Source organism: Balaenoptera acutorostrata, chromosome 18 (genome assembly GCF_949987535.1).
Source record: "Balaenoptera acutorostrata chromosome 18, mBalAcu1.1, whole genome shotgun sequence".
NCBI classification, from domain to species: domain Eukaryota; kingdom Metazoa; phylum Chordata; class Mammalia; order Artiodactyla; family Balaenopteridae; genus Balaenoptera; species Balaenoptera acutorostrata.
The window spans coordinates 60,532,519-60,553,841 of NC_080081.1; the positions used below are offsets into that span (position 1 = coordinate 60,532,519).

Below are 21,323 nucleotides of genomic sequence, written 5' to 3' on the forward strand. Positions count from 1 at the left end.
GGAACTTGCACCTTCTGAGCCCAGTGCTCTTTCTCCTGTACCGAACTGAGCAGGGGAAAGAGTTTATGCTTCAGAGTCAGGCTTGCACTTGCCACTCTTCTTGCCAGCTGTGTGACCTCAGGCATGTTACTAACTGCTCTGAATCTCAGTCTCTCCATCTGTGAAAAAGAGTGAATAATAATACCTACCTTGTAGACTTGTGAGGATTCCATCAGGTACAGTAAGCAAAGCAACCAGCTTAATGCCTGGCACATGATAGGTACTCAATACATGGAGCTGTAAACACCTGGAAAAGATACGTACTGTCCCTATTTCCCTTTCCCTGCATTTAGAGGTGAAATGATGAATCAGAGCAACTTTCCTATTTATTCAATGATATAGCGTCTCCTTGGTTTACTTTAATTCTTGAAACTAGCTCCTGCAAAAGTATGTGTGTGTGTGTGTGTGTGTGTGTGTGTGTGTGTATAGATGTATCTGTGAATGTCTTCAGGTACACCTGTACACATGTACCCACAGATGGAACCAGACATAGTGATCAAACATGGAACGTTTGTCTGCTACAGATAACTAGAAACGGGATCATTACTGTAAATCTAACTCAACCAGGTGGGTCCTAGCTCTATGACCAGGCTCCAGAAGCACAGGCTTTGTACTCTCAAAACACCTGGATGGTACCTGGAGTTCCCAGCCTGATGACATGGGAGGTTTCGGGCAACGTTCTTTAGCAGACACAGCTATAGACTCAAAAAGTTGCATTTATTTTTGAGTATACTTTATTTACAATTATTCATTCTTTCTTGAAATCTTTTAGAATAGCCTTGATTAAAATCAGGATATAAAAATCTTCGCTGTATTTGTTATGTATGGAACAGAATAATTTAACACTTTATGTTTCATTGATTCACAAATGGAAGCAGAACCTTGTGCAAAAGCAGTACAGTAACTTAGTTCAATTTGGCTATGGTAGCATTTTAAAAAAATGACCATGAGATGGTGCTGTGCCCAAGTAGATTAAGTATGCTTGACCCTGAAAGTTTTCCCTAATTATGGCACTTAATTCTATTCTTTAAACTTAGAAGAATCTACCATTCAACTTAAAGTAGAATAAGGTTGGTCGCTCTGACAATATTGACTAGGAGTGAGTCCTTTGATCACAGATCCATAAATAATTCAAGGACTGTTTCACTGGAGTGAGGGTGTGTTACAAAGCCTTAGTGGGACTTCCCTGGGGGTCCCGTGATTCGGACTCCGTGCTTTCACGGCCGAGGACGCGGGTTCAACCCCTGACTGGGGAACTAAGATCCTGCAATCTGCGTGGCGTGGCCGAAGAAGAAAAGAAAAAAAAAAAAAGGAAAAAACAAAAGCCTTAGTAATCAGAACGTCCCCAGACTAAACAAAGGGCCAAAAGGTACCATTTTATTTAGGATCAATCAACTATGTAAAAGGAGCATTGTTTTCACCACCCTCATAGAATTGTGTTAAAAGTCTTCCCACAAAATGAGGTCAACATCCAGTTTATTTAAAGAGCTGACATTTCTGTTACATTTAAATCTGCTTTGACAGCAATGGAAGGTCATAGAAACATTAGAACATGAAATTCACATTTAAACTGACATGATACAAACATGCACACGTGTATATACTGTGTTTTCATTAATGACTTGCTTTTCCTCCATATAAATATATAAATACTGAATAAAGTGCATGGGAACATGTCTGTACAAGAATACAGATACATGTTTGTCTATATACACTTGAATAGATAATTATGGAGAGAAAAAACATAACACATTTGTAATATATATGTAGTCAAAAGACTTATCAGGCAGTATTTATGTTCATTCTCATCAAGATTGAGTATATGGGTGTAGAATCTGTAGTCTTTTCTCTAATATATAATGAGATGGGCAGAGTTATAAACTAAGGCAAAATACATTAGAGTAGAGACTTTTTAACATTTGTATCAGTTAGTATGGTATAATTATGAAAATAGTTTAGTTCAAATGCAGCCTAGATACTAGCAGCTTATTATAAATTCTAGCTTTGAAAAAAACCCCTTTCAATGTACCTAAAAGGACATAATTAGGACAGACCTAATGCATTTCCAAATTACGCAACAGAATCTCCCACATTCTTTAGTTTTCAAATATATAGTTTTTTCTAATGGCGTACAGCAAAAACGATTTCTCATTCAATAGAAATGCTTCAGTATTGTAATCGCATATCTAACATCCATTCCAATAAGAATGTGCAATTTAACCTAGAGTAATAATATCAAGGTGAATTAACTGCTGTTAATCTCTGTCTCCTTAACAGACTTTTCTATGAAATATTATATTACTGCTTTTTGGGGGGTGGGATGTCCAGCGTCAGTGAGTAATAAATGAGTTTGTTTTCAGGAAAGTGGAATAAAATTTTGCTCAAAACTATGGTAGTCATAGTTGGGGTCCAGGTTGAAGCTCATATTCCTAAATTAATTGCAGATTTTGACCTCAAGTGGTATTTTCCCCCTCCTTTGTTTGGTTGGTATTCGTTGGCAACCAGTCAGGAAACTTACGAGAAAACTACCCTTGGAGTTGAAATAAACTTGTTTCTGAGTCAGGTGAGAAGGAAATAAATTGACCTGATTTTCCAAATGTCTGTTAATTACTATTTTTGATAAGTGCCATTCAAATTAGGTCCTTTTCTTTAAAGGCAAAGATCTTGTTTTAATTATTTTTATATCCTTAGTACCTAGGAAATTTCTTCACAGATGGTGTACACTCAATCAATGATTGTGAATCCAAAGCCGAACAGTTTTAGTAAATAATATAGATTGATCTGAAAGCATCGATTTATCTGATGGGTGCCAACAGGTGGGTCACCTGCATTTTACAGAGATGTCCTAAGACTCTACTTCTGTCAGTAGCCAAAAACCTGACTTTATTCCTCAATCCTGACACAGTTACATCAATACCACTTACTGCTCAGAGGAGCGCAGGCATGATGCAGTCATTAAAGGGCAAGTTACCAAACACTTCTGTGGTGCTGTTAGGAGAAGCAATTTCTAGAAATGTATCTGGTAATGTTTGATTATCCTTTTGATAGTTTACCTAATAGAGCAAACACTAAACAAGACCACACTGGAAATTCAGAATAAAGCACAAGTAGTAGAAGAGAAAGCAGCAATAGTTATTAAATAACACTTAAAATCTTGTTCACTTCTGAGAAGAATTAATTTGAAGTGCAGCAAATGCCAGCAACTTTGTGAATATCGCAAAATGGCATCTATGAAAAAGCAGGATTGAAAAAGTTGTCAAGTATTTCTTTTAAGTATCTTAGCAATACAGATTTCATAACACCGTCTTTAGTGTCTTTTTGTTGTCATCCAAAACGTGTATCATGGTAAGTTTTAAAGAGAATTTTTTCTTTATGTAAGAGGCCATTATATTCATCCAATGTTTCACTATTTAGAGCTATTTTTGTTCACAGCGACAGGTAACCAACTCATGCCATCAATTAAGAACACAGTAGCAAGTTTTACACTTGCAAATAGAAGATAATTTAGATTTATTTATGGCCTCATTGTAATTACACAATAAAAGCTAATTATTTTAAAGACATATAATTTACAATGTTAAAAATAATATCATAAAGCTCACAGCTGAAATGCTGTCAGAATATTTTTGAAGTGCACGTTTTGTGGCATTGAACCCTGCTTTTCACTGACATAATAAAATGAGGCATATAGATATTATTGTTGGTTCCATTAGACTGGCCTAATTTTTTCCAGTCTCCCTATTTTCTTTTCTTTTTTCTTTTTCCTCCCAGATAGGGGGAAAATTGCTCAGTGTGCCCTCCGCAGTTGCCATGGCAACCAGTCCATCACACACAGCTAACCTTTTCATTCACTGTGTTGATATTATCTGTAGGAGCATCTTGTGAATGTTGTTTTCCTAGAGCAACCATAGTGCAGTCGTTATCTGTCGTCTTGTCATCTTCCTTTGAATTCTTTCTTTGTCCCATTTGGAGTTGACTAGACTTGTAGGCCAAGGCTGGGATAGTGTTCACTAAAATTAACTGCAATGGTTTTTTATTTTCCTTGTACTGACACTGAATATACCTGGAAAAGGCCGACCTATAGGTCTTATTGAACAGTGTGTACACTAGCGGGTTGACTGCTGAGGAGAGGTAACCGATCCAAACGAACACATTGAGCAGTGCTCCGATGACATCCTCGTTGCAGGACTCTTTGCAGATGACGGCCATTATGTTGGTGATGAAGAAGGGGCACCACATCACCACAAACAGGAAGAAGACGATGCCCAGCACCTTGCAAGCTTTCTGCTCGTTGCTGATGGACTGCATAGTCCTCCTGCCGTAGGAGCCTGGCTCCCTGTGGATGGACCGCTGGAAGAGCTTTTCTGAAGACAGGGAGCTCTGAGGCAGGAAGCTGAAAGAAGCTAATTTGGCCCGTGTTCCAAGATCACTCACACACAGAGTAGCTTCTTTCTGGAGCGACTTGATGGTTAGAAAGTAGGTGATCACCATGATGGTTAAGGGAATGAAAAAGGACACGAAAGAGCCAATCAGGACGAAGTTATCATCGGCGAGTAAGCAACTTCCTTCCTTAAAGACCTTCGAATCATCCTGGAGCCCAAAGACTGGTATTGGCATGGATATACCTGGAGTTGGACAGAAAATGAAACATGGTTATTAAGGAATTGAGTATATGAAGGCAGGAGCATCGCCACATAATGGCTGTTCACAGGATTTTATGTCAGCGTTGTTCAAAACTGAACACAGGGACTTCCCTGGCAGTCCAGTGGTTAAGACTTTGCCTTCCAATGCAAGGGGTGCAGGTTTGATCCCTGGTCGGGGAGCTAAGATCCCACATGGCTCGTGGCCAAAAAACCAAAACACAAAACAGAAGCAGTATTGTAACAAATTCAATGAAGACTTTAAAAATGGTCCACGTCAAAAAAAAAAAAAAAAAAATCTAAAAAAAAAACCCATATGCTTTCAAAGAGAATTAAAATTCCCTTGGACTTACTTATCTGTTTTATAAATATATATGACATAGTTCCTTATATTTACATTGCCCTATATAGACAATCCTTTACTTATAAAGAAATACAATTAATCTAAGTTTAATTTTTTTCATGCTATATTTTTCTGATTAGAACATTATACTTATTAACTGAAGAAGAAACATACTGAGACAAAGAAAAAAATAAAAATGACCAAATGATGCCACCACCCAGAGATAATCATCATTAACAATTTGATGATGTTTATTTTAGGCACACACATGCACACCATGCACGCACATTTAAAAACAAATTCAGATTCTATTTCATATACAGTTCTATAACACTTTTTTTCACCTTACGTATCATGAGCATGGTTTATACAAATAACTTCATAAATTCAAAAACATAATATATTTTCTTTCTAGAAAATTTGGAAAATGCAAAAAAGTAACAACAAGTAAAGAATAATAACATGTATTCTTGCCAGTCAGGGGCAACCATAATTTACTTTTTGTGTAGTTTTATTCTTCCATTTCCATGCATATATATATGTGCATGCAATATTTTATGTGCAGTTTTATATCTTCTTATTCCATTTAACATTAAATCATAAAATTGCACATATCTTAAAGTATTTTTGAAACATATGTTTTCTAATGTGAATTTAAAGTAACTTTAACCAATTTTGATTCTTTTTAAAAAAACTTTTTATTATGGAAAAATTGTAACATATACAAACAACACAAAACATAACAAAACAAAATCCAGCACAATGAACCTATTGCCCAGCTTCAACAATGATCAACTCAAGGCCAATCTTGTTTCACCCATATCCCTACCTGCTGCAACGCTCCCATGTTATTTTGAAACAAATCCCAGACATCATATCATTCAATATGTAAACATTTTAGTATATATATATATATATATATATATATATATATATATATATATAGGCTATGCACTCTTAAAAATCCTAATACTATCACAATACCATTCCTACTCCTAAATAGAAATTTAATATTTCCTTAATATCATTAAATATAGAGTTGGTGTTCACATTTCCAATGTCCCATAAAAGTCATTATATATATATATATATATTTTTTTTTAAATCATTCACTTTATTTATTTATTTATTTTTAATTTATTTATGGCTGTATTGGGTCTTCGTTTCTGTGCGAGGGCTTTCTCTAGTTGTGGCAAGCGGGGGCCACTCTTCATCGCGCTGCGTGGGCCTCTCACTGTTGCGGCCTCTCTTGTTGCGGAGCACAGGCTCCAGACGCGCAGGCTCAGTAGTTGTGGCTCACGGGCCTAGTCACTCCGTGGCATGTGGGATCTTACCAGGCCAGGGCTCGAACCCGTGTCCCCTGCATTGGCAGGCGGATTCTCAACCACTGCACCACCAGGGAAGCCCCCATTATATATTTTTAATAATATTTTTATACGTAGAGCATTCCAAAGGGTGGATTACAAACAAATAAGCAGCCACAGACTTTTCTTATTGACAAATACAAATTTGGGTACATAATGAGACAAATATATGGGAACATGAGTCCATGGTCAGTTGCTTTGTCACTCAAATTTGGGGAACCTGTAAAGGTCTTAGGTTCAGGCAGAGGAGGGAGCAGAGAGAATGAAGGCAACAGTTGGCGTCTAATCATGCTAATTTCTCCCCCATGATGATAGGACCAGCTGGCCACAACCACCATTGTACAGTTTGGGGGAAGTGGGAATGTCTTCCTCTACTGGCCCGGGACTGGTCAGGCCAGGCAATCATGTGTTTGTCATAAAGGAATAATCAGGATGATGGAGAAAGGAGAGGAAACATGTATCAAATACTCTTTATAACTTAGTTTAAGGTTGCTTCCTTTGTGAAGGGTAGATACCACAGGGGCACCCTGGGAGAGTCAGCAAAAAGTGTCTTCCTAACTCTTGCCCATGTTTTCTTCAGAAACTGTATAATAGGGAGTGTCCTGGTCCCTGCTTCTGACCACCCTTTAGAGTCTAGTAAGTGGTCACAATCCAGCCAGGAACACAGGTTCATTCCAGAGGTGGGAGCTACTGCTTGCTTGACTCTTGCTATCCGTGGAAAAACTTCCTTTGAGGATCTATACTCTAACTTTTGCATACTCAGAACAGAGCTCATCTCCATCCAACTATGCATCAGACTGTCCTAATCTCACGTCACCTCACACTGGCCATCCTCGAAAGGAGGGTACATTAGCTTGAGTTAATGTAATGCTTAACACAAATCTCCCTCAGTGACGTTCGCCACTCTCTTCACAGACTGAGTTGTCAATATCTGTCACTTGTCTGTGCAGGGCCATCCCAGGATTCTTGGAAGGTGGAGGCAAATGACATCAGAGCCGTTCTTAAGGACACTCAGTGTGGTTGATGACTCTTCTTTTCCGTCATTCCTCTCTGTCCCTGGCCTGTTTCTGGGAACACTCTGTGGGCCAAGAAGAGATGGAAGAAATGTGGCTCCAAGAGGGACATCCTCTGAGATTCTGGATATGCGTCAGTTTTGCTTATCCTTCCAAAAACTCTTTTTTTTTTTTTTAAAATAACCATGCATTTTAAAATTTATTTATTTATTTATTTTTGCTGTGTTGGGTCTTCGTTTCCGTGCGAGGGCTTTCTCTAGTTGCGGCAAGCGGGGGCCACTCTTCATCGCGGTGCGCGGGCCTCTCATTATCGCGGCCTCTCTTGTTGCGGAGCAGAGGCTCCAGATGCTCAGGCTCAGTAGTTGTGGCTCACGGGCCCAGTTGCTCCGCGGCATGTGGGATCTTCCCAGACCAGGGCTCGAACCCGTGTCCCCTGCATTGGCAGGCAGATTCTCAACCACTGCGCCACCAGGGAAGCCCCTTCAAAAAACTCTTGATTGTAAAAGTTAAGACACGGTTTCCAAGAAGAGTGTTTTGTTTTTCTAATGTTTGAACATATTATCTGTGAAAGGTGTTGCCTGTACTAATCTACAGGATCTTTGTTAGTGTAGTTATTCACTAATTAGAACAGATGCAACCAACATGCCTCCATGGATGTGGTGAGGAGAAAATGAATCAATATGCAGAGCACCTAGGACAGTGCTTAGTGCAGAGTAGATGTTCTACCAATGGTAGGTAAACATGAGAGTAGCTTTCTTTGCAGGATTTTTCAGATTGAATACACTAACTTGATTTTTCTCTAATTTTGTTCTATTTTGCTTTATTTGCGTATGCTGGACTATAATGTATAATAGATCTTAAATCAAAAGAAGTTAAAAAGACTTTTGGCTATTGGCTCTATAGTTAATAAATAATGATGTAATTATTATCTTCTGCCAGGGTGACAAAGGGTCTCAATCAATTTTAGTTTTGTACAGCTAGAACTGTTGATTGCTTTTCTAATGTGATGAATTATAGCCATTATGATTAGTCATGATATACAGAAACAAAATATCAACTGTCCAAGAAAAAAGTATATGATTTTGTTATTCAACTCTTGGGTGTGCATTTTCCTGATTAATACAAAGGAAGTCACCACCCTGAGAGCCTTTTGCCCTATTTGTTTGTGACTTGGTAATTTATATAAGTGGCAATTCTCAATTAACCAGAATATAGGATTACCTAAAACACCAAATTTCAGTCATTTGGAATTCAGATACGTGCCGTGCCCTTGTTTGAGGAGAAGACATACTTTCTCTCTCTCTCTCTTTCACACACACACACACACACACACACACACACACACACACCCTCCAGAATGGCCCAACTTCTGTGGTCAGGGAGGTAAAGGGATGATGGAGCCATTTCACTGAAGTACAGCTTCCTCCATTAGCTCCCTGGGATGAAGAGCCACTTTAAAGCAGCTGGGGCAAGAGGGCACAGGTAGGTCATCTCCTAGGGAGACCTTGGTTTGGAGGGACAGAATCAAACTGATTAGGTCTTTAAATGGCCCATTCCTCTTTATATGTAACAAAAATATCTTGAATGCTCTCAAATACCGTTCTTTTCAGTGTCTTACTCATAGTAGATGGTAAGCAAGGGTTTAGGGAAAGAATACCTAGACAGTTAAAGCAATGCTCTATAAAAGAGGGGGAGGAATTTATGGCAAAGAACATTTAGATAGACTTTGTGGGTACAATAAGCAATTCAAAAACAAGCTCCTACCAAGAGAGATGAAGACGCCTTCTGATAGCCAAGATTGTGCTCACAGCCATCTCCAGCGCATTAATTTTCTGATTGCTTTGTTTGATAATAGCTGCTTTTGGAGACCTGAGATCTCCTCTCACTTGAAATTTCTGCATATAAAGCGTTTTCCTTTATGAACAAACAGACAGTAGCTTGAGCTACGTGACTCTGCATTTTGTTTAACGTATTTTTCTGAGGAGTGGAAAACAGCAATCAAAATTCAGTGTGAGTATTGGATCCTCCTTGCTCATTTTTATTTCTTTTTATTCAGACTAAGACAATGAAATAATAGGAAACATTGACACCCAGGAACATGAAGGCTTTGGCTGGTGTCTTTCTTTTAGGGTAGCCCTACCGAATCTTTGCGTATAACGTTTGCACTTCTGGTTAACATCTTACCACAGTCAGGATAAATGGCCCTATCCCTGTAGCACTGGCTGTGAAAAGCAAGCTTTATTCTTAATCCTAGATTTTTACACTTTAATATTTTGGGACTGAAGGTACTTCTGAGACAGTGTTTCCTTGGGAAATAAGAAGATTGATTTACTAGGGAGAGATCCTCTGATAGGGAACCAGTGGGAATCCCCAGGGCCTCAGGTCAGGTAGGAGGTGGAGGGGAAAGAAACAAATACCTTAGGACTCCCGTGAAAAAGACCAAATTTTGGTTCATAGGTTTAATTTCCCCTGAAACTACTATTTTCCCTTTGCATTTTAACACACGCTGAATTTTTTCAAGTTATAAGAATGGATTTACTAGCAGTTTGACAGAAAGTGAATATTAAAGGCTGGTCATCATACCACGGGGAGAGAGAGATGGAATATATAGACCAACTGGGGCTGGGACTCACCGTCCATCTAATACAGAGTTAGCTCTGAGTTAGCTCAAGAGTTGCTGAATTCCTTGTAATTGATGGTCTGCTGACAGGGCAGGTGTACATAGCAGTGAAAGTGAGACATACATGTCGGTTACCCAAGAGAGTGTATGTTTCTTCTTAGATTAAATCTGAATATCTCTGACAATAAATCGTAACTTTTCAAAGTACTTTTACATGTATTCATTTACTCTGAATTGATTTTTTTTTTTTTTACAAAATTGTAAAACTACTAACCACATTGCCCTATAGGCAGATAAACATTTCATTTTTTTTTTTTTTTTAAATTTTATTTATTTATTTATTTATGGCTGTGTTGGGTCTTCGTTTCTGTACGAGGGCTTTCTCCAGTTGTGGCAAGCGGGGAACACTCTTCATCGCGGTGCGCGGGCCTCTCACTATCGCGGCCTCTCTTGTTGCGGAGCACAGGCTCCAGATGCGCAGGCTCAGTAGTTGTGGCTCACGGGCCTAGTTGCTCTGCGGCATGTGGGATCTTCCCAGACCAGGGCTCGAACCCGTGTCCCCTGCATTGGCAGGCAGATTCTCAACCACTGCGCCACCAGGGAAGCCCAACATTTCATTTTATAGAAAAACTGAGGCTTAGCAAGCTTAAGTAATTTATTTAGAATCACACAGCAGTTTAGGGGGAAAAATCAAGACTCAGTCTTAGGTTTCTCAATTCTTATGGCTGATTATTTTTATCTGCTTATTTGTTTCTTTTATGGTAGTTATAAACGTCTATGACTATATCAGAGGTCCTTAACATCGGTTTTAGGAAGAGAGTGATAGTCCTAAAATCTGCAAAATTTGCATATATGTACATTGTTTTGGAGAAGATACAGCCTTCATCAGATTATCAGAAAAGCTTCTGCTCCCAAGGCTGTTAATAACTACTGAATTATATCAACACCCTAACTATAGAACACATGCACACACACACACACACACACACACCCACCACAAGGATTCTCTACACCTTGATACTTTCTTTTTCATTCTTTAATCTCGAAGGCGAAATTTCCTCCAGTGAGACATTATTTTTGAGGCCAGACAGATATTTTAAAACTGAAATCCTTATAACCAACACCTAGTTTTTTCTTTTTTCAATATAGCAGTTATTCTCAACTTTGGCTGCATATTAGAATTACCTGGGGAGCTTTTGAAAATTACTTTGCCTGGGCTCCATTCCCAGAAGTTCTGACATTAGTACCTTAAACAATACTAATGTTCAGGTCCCAAAGGGACATTATTACCAAAACAAAAGAACACCCAGCTGATCCTAATCTACAACCAGTGTCAAGAACCTAAGATGTATAGGATTAAAAGTGTAGTAAAAATGTGTTTAAAATAAAACCAAATCAAGTAAAGTTTTACAATTCTGCCCTTTGCCTTCATTAAACAAATCTATTAATTTTCCAAGGGGCTCAGGCTAACTTCCCGCAGCAAATAGCAAAGGAACATGGAGAATTGATGGAGAGGAAAAGAAACCTGCCCTTTATCCCTTCCCCTTCCTGGGCAAGAGTTGTCTGGGGAAAAAAAAAGTGTTGAGTGAGGTTATTATGTTAAGCCCCAAGTCCGTGTTTCAATTCTTTGACTGTTATGACTAAATCTCCAAAAAGCTTTTAAAGCTGGTGTTCTGCCCTAGTCCATACATGATACTTGGAAGAAATGCTCAAAGTCTCCTTGCGGTACAAGCAGTCGTGCACTCACTGCGCGAGCTGGTGGCCTTGGTTCCCAGTCCTTGCTTCCTAGAAAGGCGATTTCTTGCTCTTCTGACCCTCACTCCTTTCCCATTGTGTTTCATAGCCCAGAAATTGTGCTTTTTTTAAATTTAATTTTTATTTTATATTGGAGTATAGTTGATTTACAATGTTGTGTTAGTTTCAGGTGTATAGCTGAAGTGCTTTAGTTATACATATACATATATCCATTCCTTTCAGATGCTTTTCCCATGTAGGTTATTACAGAATATTGAGTAGAGTTCCCTGTGCTATACAGTAGGTCCTTGTTGATTATCTATTTTATATATAGTAGTGTGTATATGTTAATCCCAAACTCCTGATTTATTCTTCCCTGTCTCCCCCAGAAGTTGGGCTTTCAATGTGACAATCTTGCACTGAAAGGTAAAGAGATTGAATTCTGACTTGTCAAACATGGATTGTCAGCTGTCACTGGGACACCTGAAAGTCCATCCACATCTCTCATCCCAGGCAGATTGGCGTCCACCCACCACCTTCTTCCCCTGAAACCCAAATAGAATCTGAATGATACAATGGAATTTGAAAAAATGATCAGAGCCTCATTTTGGTGTTGGAATCACAATAAAGCTACTTTTCGAATTCTTCCATTCAACTTGTCATCTGTAATAAGTGGATATCATCCTATCCATCAACAGAAAAGTGTTCTTTTCTAGACTGCCTATTTAGCAACGTGCTCATGAGCAAAGGTTTATTTGCCAAAAAAAATTCGTCTCTGTCCCACATGATGGATCCTCATCTTTAAAGAACTACATGCTTCCATTTGTTTAAAAGGGGGTAGATTTTGGAGTGGTTCCTTCTGAAAGCTTGCAGAATGAAACTCACATGTGACATCTCATTTCAGAGACTCTGGTCTAGAAGGTGTGTGTAGAAATGGTTACAGTGTCTGAAAAGTGAGCTTGTCGCAGGTGCCCTCATAATCCAGGCCTATGGGGGGTCCGTAATTCCCCCAGCCTCTCTCATCCACGGCTTCTCAAAGCACCACATTTATCACATTACGTTATGACGAAATACAGTGTCCCTAATGCTCGAGCCATTACCAGCGATGGAGCCCACCCTACCCCACAAGGTCTCTGTGATGTGGTCTTAATGTCATTATTCAACCTTCTCGATTTTGACATAGCCACGTGGCGTGCTCTCTCTTCTTTATGTTATATCTTGAACTATCCAGGAGGGTATTACACGTAGCTTGACTTCCCAGCTAATCACATAGTGTGGTCTGAGTAGCTCCCAAGATCCTTCTGGTCCCACTGTGTCTTCCCCCAGTGGCGTGCTTGGTATACTGCAGTGTCCCGCTGCTAGAGTGAAGGGTCCCATTTTGTGTACCTATAGTACCTTGGTGGGTACTATAGGTCTTGTGGGTACTATAGGTCTTGTGGGTACTATTAATCCAAACTTGAGTTGTAGAGGCACAGAGATGCACAGCAGGGGAAACTCCTGAGGGCATGGGCATCAGAAAGAAGCCCATCATAGGAGAGAGACATAGAGAATAGCTTGGGATGCAGGTCAGAGAGGAATGTGGTGTCCATGGCATGTTGAGTTGTTCCTAAAAGACTTGAGCACCATGGGGGAAGGAAGATGCACTGTACATAGTATCTGGGAGGATGGACTCACTTTTTCTTTTTGCCCTGGACCAGTTCTGATGCTACCCCCTCCCCTGAAATGCTCTACCAGCCCATGGGGGGCTCCGGAATTTCTCTGTAGCAAGGACCTAGGGGTGGCAGCTGGTTGGGTGTGGGGAGCCAGGCAACCTGTCTTGGGGCTACATTTGTTTTTAATTTGACTGTTTGATTATTTGGGAGTGGTTTGGAGGCTGTAGATGGAGATCATGTTCCCAGACCATATTCTACATTTCTTTTGAGACATATCTCATGACATCCTTCTTTCAAGACATCCCTTGTGTGAAGCTTTCCCCAAATTATTTCTCTCTGTAATAAGAACTCTTTTTTTCTTACTCTCTAGTCCTTCGTCACCTCCAAAAATAATTTACACTGAGCTAACTCACACTTCTAATGCCTTAGAATTTTTCTCTAGAAATGTCATTTCAACCATGAGATGATAATCTCATTAATGGCAGGGATATCATTTCTTTTACTTATTGCAGGTCCCTCCAGCATCATGCAGCTCTGTTCATACTTGGAGTTTAGTAAATGCTTGTGGGATTAGTGAGCAAATGAATGAGAAGAAGAGAAAAGATAAGGAATTATAAATGTAAAGTATAATCAATTTTATAGACACAACTAGCATTTACTGGATTATTTCAGAATATTTTCCTTCATTTTTGCCCAAAAAACAAATGAGTAAATGAGGTTACCAATTAGCCACATAGGGCAGAAAGAGGGAAAAGGGATATTTATGTGACACTTAACTTGTATACCTTCTGAGAGAACTATGTATAGGATTAACCAGCACATGTGCTGACTACCTTAACAGCTAAAATCACAAGGGAAAAGATGGCTGTGAAATGCAGCACCTGAGAGAAAATCAGGAGACCTGCGTTTATTCCTGCCTGTTCTGACTCATAGATCTGTTGTTTTTCTCAAAGCTCTCTTTCAGGTAAATTAAATAGGTATGTATTAGGAAACTAGAGCATGATACAGTGGGAAAAGCACGGAATAGGGCATCACAAGACACAGGTTGGCATCCTGACTCTGTCCATCACTAGCTGAGTGACCTTAGGCTGCTTAATTTTAAAGCCTCCCTCTGTAAGGTGGAGATAATAAAAAGAGGCCTTCCCTAATTTACCTACAGGGCTTTGGTGAGAAAACAGTGAGGTGATGTGTCAATTATTTTGTAAACTTTTAAGTTGAAAGTGATTATAATTGACTTGGCACTATGCTTGATTCTGTGGGTACCACAGAAGACCTTTGAGAACCTTCGTGAAGTCTAAGATCTTGCAGGGAAAACGAAATTGACACAGGTGATTTAGAAAGACAGCAGTGCAGGATAGAATGAGATCAAGAGGCAAAATAGGTGACGTGGATAAACACTCCTACACGATGTCAGAATGTGATGATCACTGTGGGTTAGTGTCTCCAGGAAAGAGTTGTGTAGGGGTCAGGGTGGCTAAGCTGGGTCTTGTGGGTGAATAGACTCTGGACAGGGGTCAGGTCCAAAGGCAGGGAGACAGGTATACGATTGCTGTACATCCGGGGCCGAAGTGCACTTGGCCTTGCCAGGGCTGAGTTGAGCTGGGTTTGGCAGGCAACTGAACTCAGGAGCAAGGGCACATGTTCATCAAGCAGAGGCATCAAGCAGGTCCTCTGTGATAGCAATCTGTTTTAGTCATTCATCCAGTGATCAAATATTAATCGAACATACAGTGAACTAGGTACTTTAGGAATTGAGAGGAAGAAGCTGCTTGAGTCTATAATCACTACAGTTCGAGACTTTTGGTTGTCATTCACGAACTCATCAATCCAAATCAAGACTAGGAGGAAGAGCATACAAGGTGTAAGCAGAAAATCTAGGTTTAGCACTGGCATCAAATTGTTAAAATGCAATCAAGGTAAATCTGTATCTACCCTGGATATTTTTTTTAAGGCAGCTATAATGCAGGAGAGCAGTTCTCAAACATTTTGGTCTCAAGACTCTTTTACACATTGAAAAATTATTGGGGACTCCAAAGCGTTTTTGTTTCTGTGGGTTACATCTATAAATATTTGCTGTATTAGAAATGAAAGCTGTGAACACTGAAGATAATGTATCAATCCATTTTAAAATAAAACGAATAAACCCATTATATATTCACATAAATAATATTTTTTATGAAAAATACTTATGTTTTCCAGAACAAAACAGTGAGAAGAGTGGCACTATTTTGCAGTTTTGAAAATCTCTTTAATGTTTGGCTTAATAGAAGACAGCTGGATTCTCACATATGCTTCTGCTTCAGTCTGTTATATTTCATGTCAGGTATCCTCTGGAAAATTCCCCTGCACCCTCATAAAAGGATGAAACAGAAGAGGGCAAATGACACTTTATATTTTCCCAGCTTTGCTGAGATATATTTGACATATACCATTGTGTACGTTTAAGGTGTACAATGTGACGATTTAATACACATATATTTTGCAAAATGTTTACCACAATAAGGTTAGTTAACACATCCTTTACCTCACATAATTACCATTTTGTTGTTGTTACAGTGAGAACATTAGAGCTCTATGCTCATAGAAACATTCAAGTATACAGTAAGTATTGTTAACTATAGTCACCACGCTATACCTTAGAGTCCAGAACTTATTCATCTTAGAACCGAAAGTTTGCACCCTCATTTTCCCCAACCCTTAGCCCCTGGTAACCAGCATTTTACTCTGTTTGTATAGATTCCACATATAAGTGAGATCATACAGTATTTGTTCTTCTCTGTCTAATTTATTCACTTAGCATAGTGCCTTCAAGGTCCATCCATGTTGTCACAAAAGGCAGGACACAAATATATATACACCATATTTTCTTTATCCATTCATCAGTGGACACTTAGGGGTTTCCATGTCTTGGCTCTTGTGAATAATGCTGCGATGAACATGAGGGTGTAGATACCTCTTTGAGATAGTCATCTCCTTTACTTTGGATATTATTATTACTATTATTATTATTAAAATAGTATTGACTTCCTTGGCTTCCCGAAAGCATCCCAGAGATCCCTGGAACCCACATTGAAAGCCACTGACGTGTAGAAGAAAAAGCCACCAGCTTCGAATCAGAAAACTCAAGTTTGGATCCCCTATGACTTTAAGCAAGCCACTTAATCTGTCTGAGCTTTTTCTCCCATAAAATGGGGGATTTAATAGTATCCCCACGAAAGGATTCTCATGAGGACTATAAATGAGAATTGCTCTACTGTTTGTAGTAAATACAGAATTGTCTAGCAGACAGAAATAATAGAGAAGAACGTTCGACAGCCTTTCTTAGTGGCCAGAGTCCTTCATTCTGTCTGAAAATCCCTGCTGTAGCTGAGAACTCCTACATCCCTTGTTTGGCTCTAACAGAAAGGAAAACCAGCTTGCTGTCATCCTTGCAGCTTAGCTTAAAATCTGTGTCTTGCTTGCACAGAGGTCCGAGAAGAGGGAACCAGTTCACTAGTCACTATAAGGGCCACGTAGAGCAAGACCATCTCCCAGACTGGCTGAGAATAGACTCCTCAGCTCTGTCATTTTCCACAACTGACTAAGTAGCAAGTGGTGAAAATTTAACCACCTCTTCTGCAGATGGTGACAATTAAGTCAACTGCCAGGAGTACTGAGTAATGGGTGTGCAATGTGATATGACTTCAGAAAGTACATGTTAGGATTCACAGAGCAAGGATAAAAAAGAGTTTTCTCCTGTGTGCTTCCTCTGTGGGAACAAGGGCGGCCTGATGACATCTGGGGCTTCTTTCACAGGTGTTGGGATTCGTGGAAATCAGCACGAATGGCTTTCTCCCAAGGCAGCCCCAATGAAAGGTTCTCAAAGATGGATCTACCACTGCTTGCTTTATCAGTCATGGATTTTGGTTTCAAGCAATAGAAGCTGATTGGGCTGATTTAGCAGAAAATGAGTTTAATAAGATGATACTGAGTAGTTCAAAGAATTCTTGAGAGGGCTGGGCTCCAGGCAAAAATTCCAGGAGTAAAATTGCATTGCCGACCCGGTCTGATGAGGAAACTTCTGCTGTTTTCTTTGTCCACTGAGCAGCAGAGCCTCCTGTCTCGTCAATGTCACTTCTTTACTAGGGAATCAATTATGCAACCACTGGGAACCTGATGGCCCAGCCACCTCCACGCTGGCAAAGACATCATATTTGTTCACTTTGCTCTTTTCCACGTCACAGTTTTGCCATGGCCTTTGGAGGAACCTAGACCATGAGCCAATGTCCTAGCTACCAGGAAGGCTGGGAATTTGAGTTCTGCCTCTCGGGAATTTCTCCAAATATAGAAAGGCTAGTTGAAAGAGACAGGCAGCTATGACTATGCCAGGTACCCATTTCACTGGACCTAGGTTTGGCCCGATTTGCAGCTGTTTTAATTGGGCTGGGTGTGGGGAGATGCCTCATCCAAAGAGGGCAAGGCTGGAATTTCTGGCCTTTTCCTGTTTTCCTCTTTTTCCTAGGATTGTTCTCTTTCTCCGTCATCCCTGCAGTCAGCATATGTTCAAGTATCTAATACTTAAAAGTAAGTCAGTCTGGAAATTACATACCAGTAGCTATGAACCTGAATGCCTACAGGACTAATGTAGTCATATAGCTGGGTTATGGGTTGGGGTAGAAGACGACAGGAGAGTGGTGCTTGGAAAACTGAACAGGACAATTGGGTTCAATTAAGAAAAAACACATTGCGCAAGCCAAACCAAACAGATCTCTGGGCCAGAGCGATTTTTCATTTTTCAATTAGCTTGGCATAGGTTTGGAGCTTTAAAAAGTGTTTTGGGGGTGGATTCTTCTTTATTCACCTCTCTTATAGGCTTCTCATCTTGGCCTTGTTCTTGGGGTCACGGTCCCTGCCCTGATAAACCGACACTGTTTCTACCATAAGGCTCAAACACATTTTAATTTTTGTTCCTAAGTCCTTTGATCAAGCAGCGTCTTTCTCAGCGTGGGCTGCAGAGGCACTCCCCTTGGACTCAGATCAGTGCTGCTGCCACACAGCTGGATAAGCTCTTGTTCTGACAGGTGTCCCTGGAGGAGGAGGACACAGAAAGTCCCTAACTAGTGACTCCCTTTTTTAACCTGAGCTGGTCTTCTGTATGGCCCTCCTGTCTTTGCCCCTCTCTCTTTGAGCTGGTAGGATACTAGAAGCTTCTTAACAGCTTCCCACTCTTATCCCCCATCCATCTGGTTGGCCCAGACCTCCAAACTTCCCGTCCAGTTTAGGGGAGTCTGAGATGAAGAGCTTTGGGTTTTGATTCTCCTAGACTGTGTTTTCAGCAAGTGTTACTAAAAGTACCACTCTGTGAGATTTCATTTACTCTAACTTCTACAAGGTTATTCCTACCCTGAAATTTTACTGATGTTGGGGGAGATAAATTTTTTGTAACAACTGTTGGTGGGAATGTAAATTGATACAGCCACTATGGAGAACAGTATGGAGGGTTCCTTAAAAAACTAAAAATAGAACTACCATATGACCCAGCAATCCCACTACTGGCCATATACCCTGAGAAAACCATAATTCAAAAAGAGTCATTTACCACAGTGTTCACTGCAGCTCTATTGACAATAGCCAGGACATGGAAGCAACCTAAGTGTCCATCGACAGATGAATGGATAAAGAAGATGTGGCACATATATACAATGGAATATGACTCAGCCATAAAAAGAAAGAAATTGAGTTATTTGTAGTGAGGTGGATGGACCTAGAGTCTGTCATACAGAGTGAAGTAAGTCAGAAAGAGAAAAACAAATACCATATGCTAACACATATATATGGAATCTAAAAAAAAAATGGTTCTGATGAACCTGGGGGCAGGACAGGAATAAAGACACAGACATAGAGAATGGACTTGAGGACATGGGGAGGGGGAACAGTAAGCTGGAATGAAGTGAGAGAGTGGCATGGACATATATACACTACCAAATGTAAAATAGATAGCTAGTGGGAAGCAGCTACATAGCACAGGGAGATCAGCTCGGTGCTTTGTGACCACCTAGAGGGGTGGGATAGGGAGGGTGGGAGGAAGACGCAAGAAGGAGGGGATATGGGGATATATGTATATGTATAGCTGATTCACTTTGTTATACAGCAGAAACTAACACACCATTGTAAAGCAATTATACTCCAATAAAAGTGTTAAAAAATTTTTTTTTGCAACATTGGAGAGACATTTCTCTGGTCTAATGCCTGCTTCTGAATGCTGCATCTTCCCTAGTCTAAATATGACCTAAGCTTGCAGAAAGATGTACTAATATTGGGTTAAAAAGTAGCTTTAACCAAGAAGTTTATCCAGTTGTTATCAAGAGGATGGTTTATTGGTTTTAAAGAGCTGAAATAGAGCTTAATGATCATCTAGCGAAGCATCTTCTTTTTACATTTGATGAACCAAGGTAGAAAGATAGTAAGTAAAAAGAGTGGGAGAAACCTATATTTACAGATGTCCACCATAGATAGTATAGGCACTGTGTGGGTGTTCACAGATGTTAGCAAATTTCATCCTCACAAGGCACAAATGAGCCAGGAATTATTATCCCCATTTTACAGGGGAGGAAAACTGAGGTTCCAAAATATTCTATAATTGGCTCTAAGTTTTTCAGTTGGTAAAGGAATGAGCTAGGAGTCAAGCCTAGGAATCATTTGTTTTCTTCTGTACCTTTTTTTTTTTTTTTTAATAAGCTTTACTTTTTAAGAACTTTAGATTTACAGAAAAAATGTGCCCATAGTACAGAGAGTTGTCATATGCCCACAGCCAGTTTCCCCTGTTACAGACACTACATTACTGTGGTATGTTTATTACAATTAGGGAATCAATATGGATACATTATTGTAAGTTCATACCTGATTCCCATCTTTTCAGTTTTTACCCACTGTCCTCTTCCTGTTCCAAGATCCCATCCAGCACCCCACACTACATTTTGGGGTCATGTCTCTTTGGCTTCTCGCGGCTGTGGCAGTTTGTCAGACGTTCCTCATATTTGATGACCTTGACAGTTTGCGGAGTACTGGTCAAATATTTTGTAGAGTGAGTCTCCATTGGTATTTGTCTGATGTCCTTCTCATGGTTAGTCTGGGGTTATATGGGTTTTTTTTTAATTAACTTTAATTGTTTTATATAGCAGGTTCTTATTAGTTACATATTTTATACATATTAGTGTATATATGTCAATCCCAATCTCCCAATTCATCCCACCACCACCCGGCACCCCCCGTACCTCACTTTTTGTCATGACCTTGGCTTCATGGTCCCTAGGCTAGTGGTCTTTGACTACATCAGAATGTTTGGTTCGCTCCTTCACTGCTTTCCCTTTATAACTAATACTTTTTTAGGGATTAAGAATGTTCATGGGTCAAGAGCCTTGAGATGCAAGTGAATATTATGTGGGACCTTATACACTGGAGGTAGGAATAGAAACAGGAGATAGAAGTGGAAAACAAGCAAAAGGGCTGTGCATTGCCATTGATATAACTAGACTTCACTCTCAGGGCTCTTCAATACAAGTATCCTATTCAAGGTCACAAATAACTCTTTCATAAGCAATAAACAAGTATGTAGTTGCCTACTTGGCCTTGCAGCGTGGATGTCTCTGATAGGCATCCTAACTTTACACGGCCACGACAGAGCTCTGGATTGCATCCCTCACCGCTCCGCCAACTTTCTCCACTTTCCCCGTCCTAGTTAATGGCACTACCAACCATCCAGGTACACAGCTCAGAAACCAGAGTCATTCTTTTCATTATCCTATGCTTGCAAAAAACTCACCAACATATTATTAATCCTACCTCCAATATATATTTTATATCCAGATCTGTCTACCTTTCTCTATCTCCACTGCCATCTCTATACTACAAGCCATTAAGATTCTCACCTGGATTACTG

The 21,323-nt window shown here is 39.8% G+C and overlaps 1 protein-coding gene across 2 annotated transcripts in view; it reads right to left on the reverse strand.

The window, feature by feature from the left end:
- Nucleotides 1–1,523: 1,523 nt before the first annotated feature.
- HTR2A (5-hydroxytryptamine receptor 2A) overlaps nucleotides 1,524–21,323 on the reverse strand; it is a 63,047-nt gene continuing 43,247 nt past the window's right edge. For both annotated transcript variants that reach the window (XM_057533230.1, XM_007186840.3), the window contains exon 3: nucleotides 1,524–4,664. In XM_057533230.1, the coding sequence (XP_057389213.1) occupies nucleotides 3,865–4,664 (800 nt within the window). In that variant the 3' untranslated portion in view covers nucleotides 1,524–3,864. The remainder of the gene's footprint in view (nucleotides 4,665–21,323) is intronic.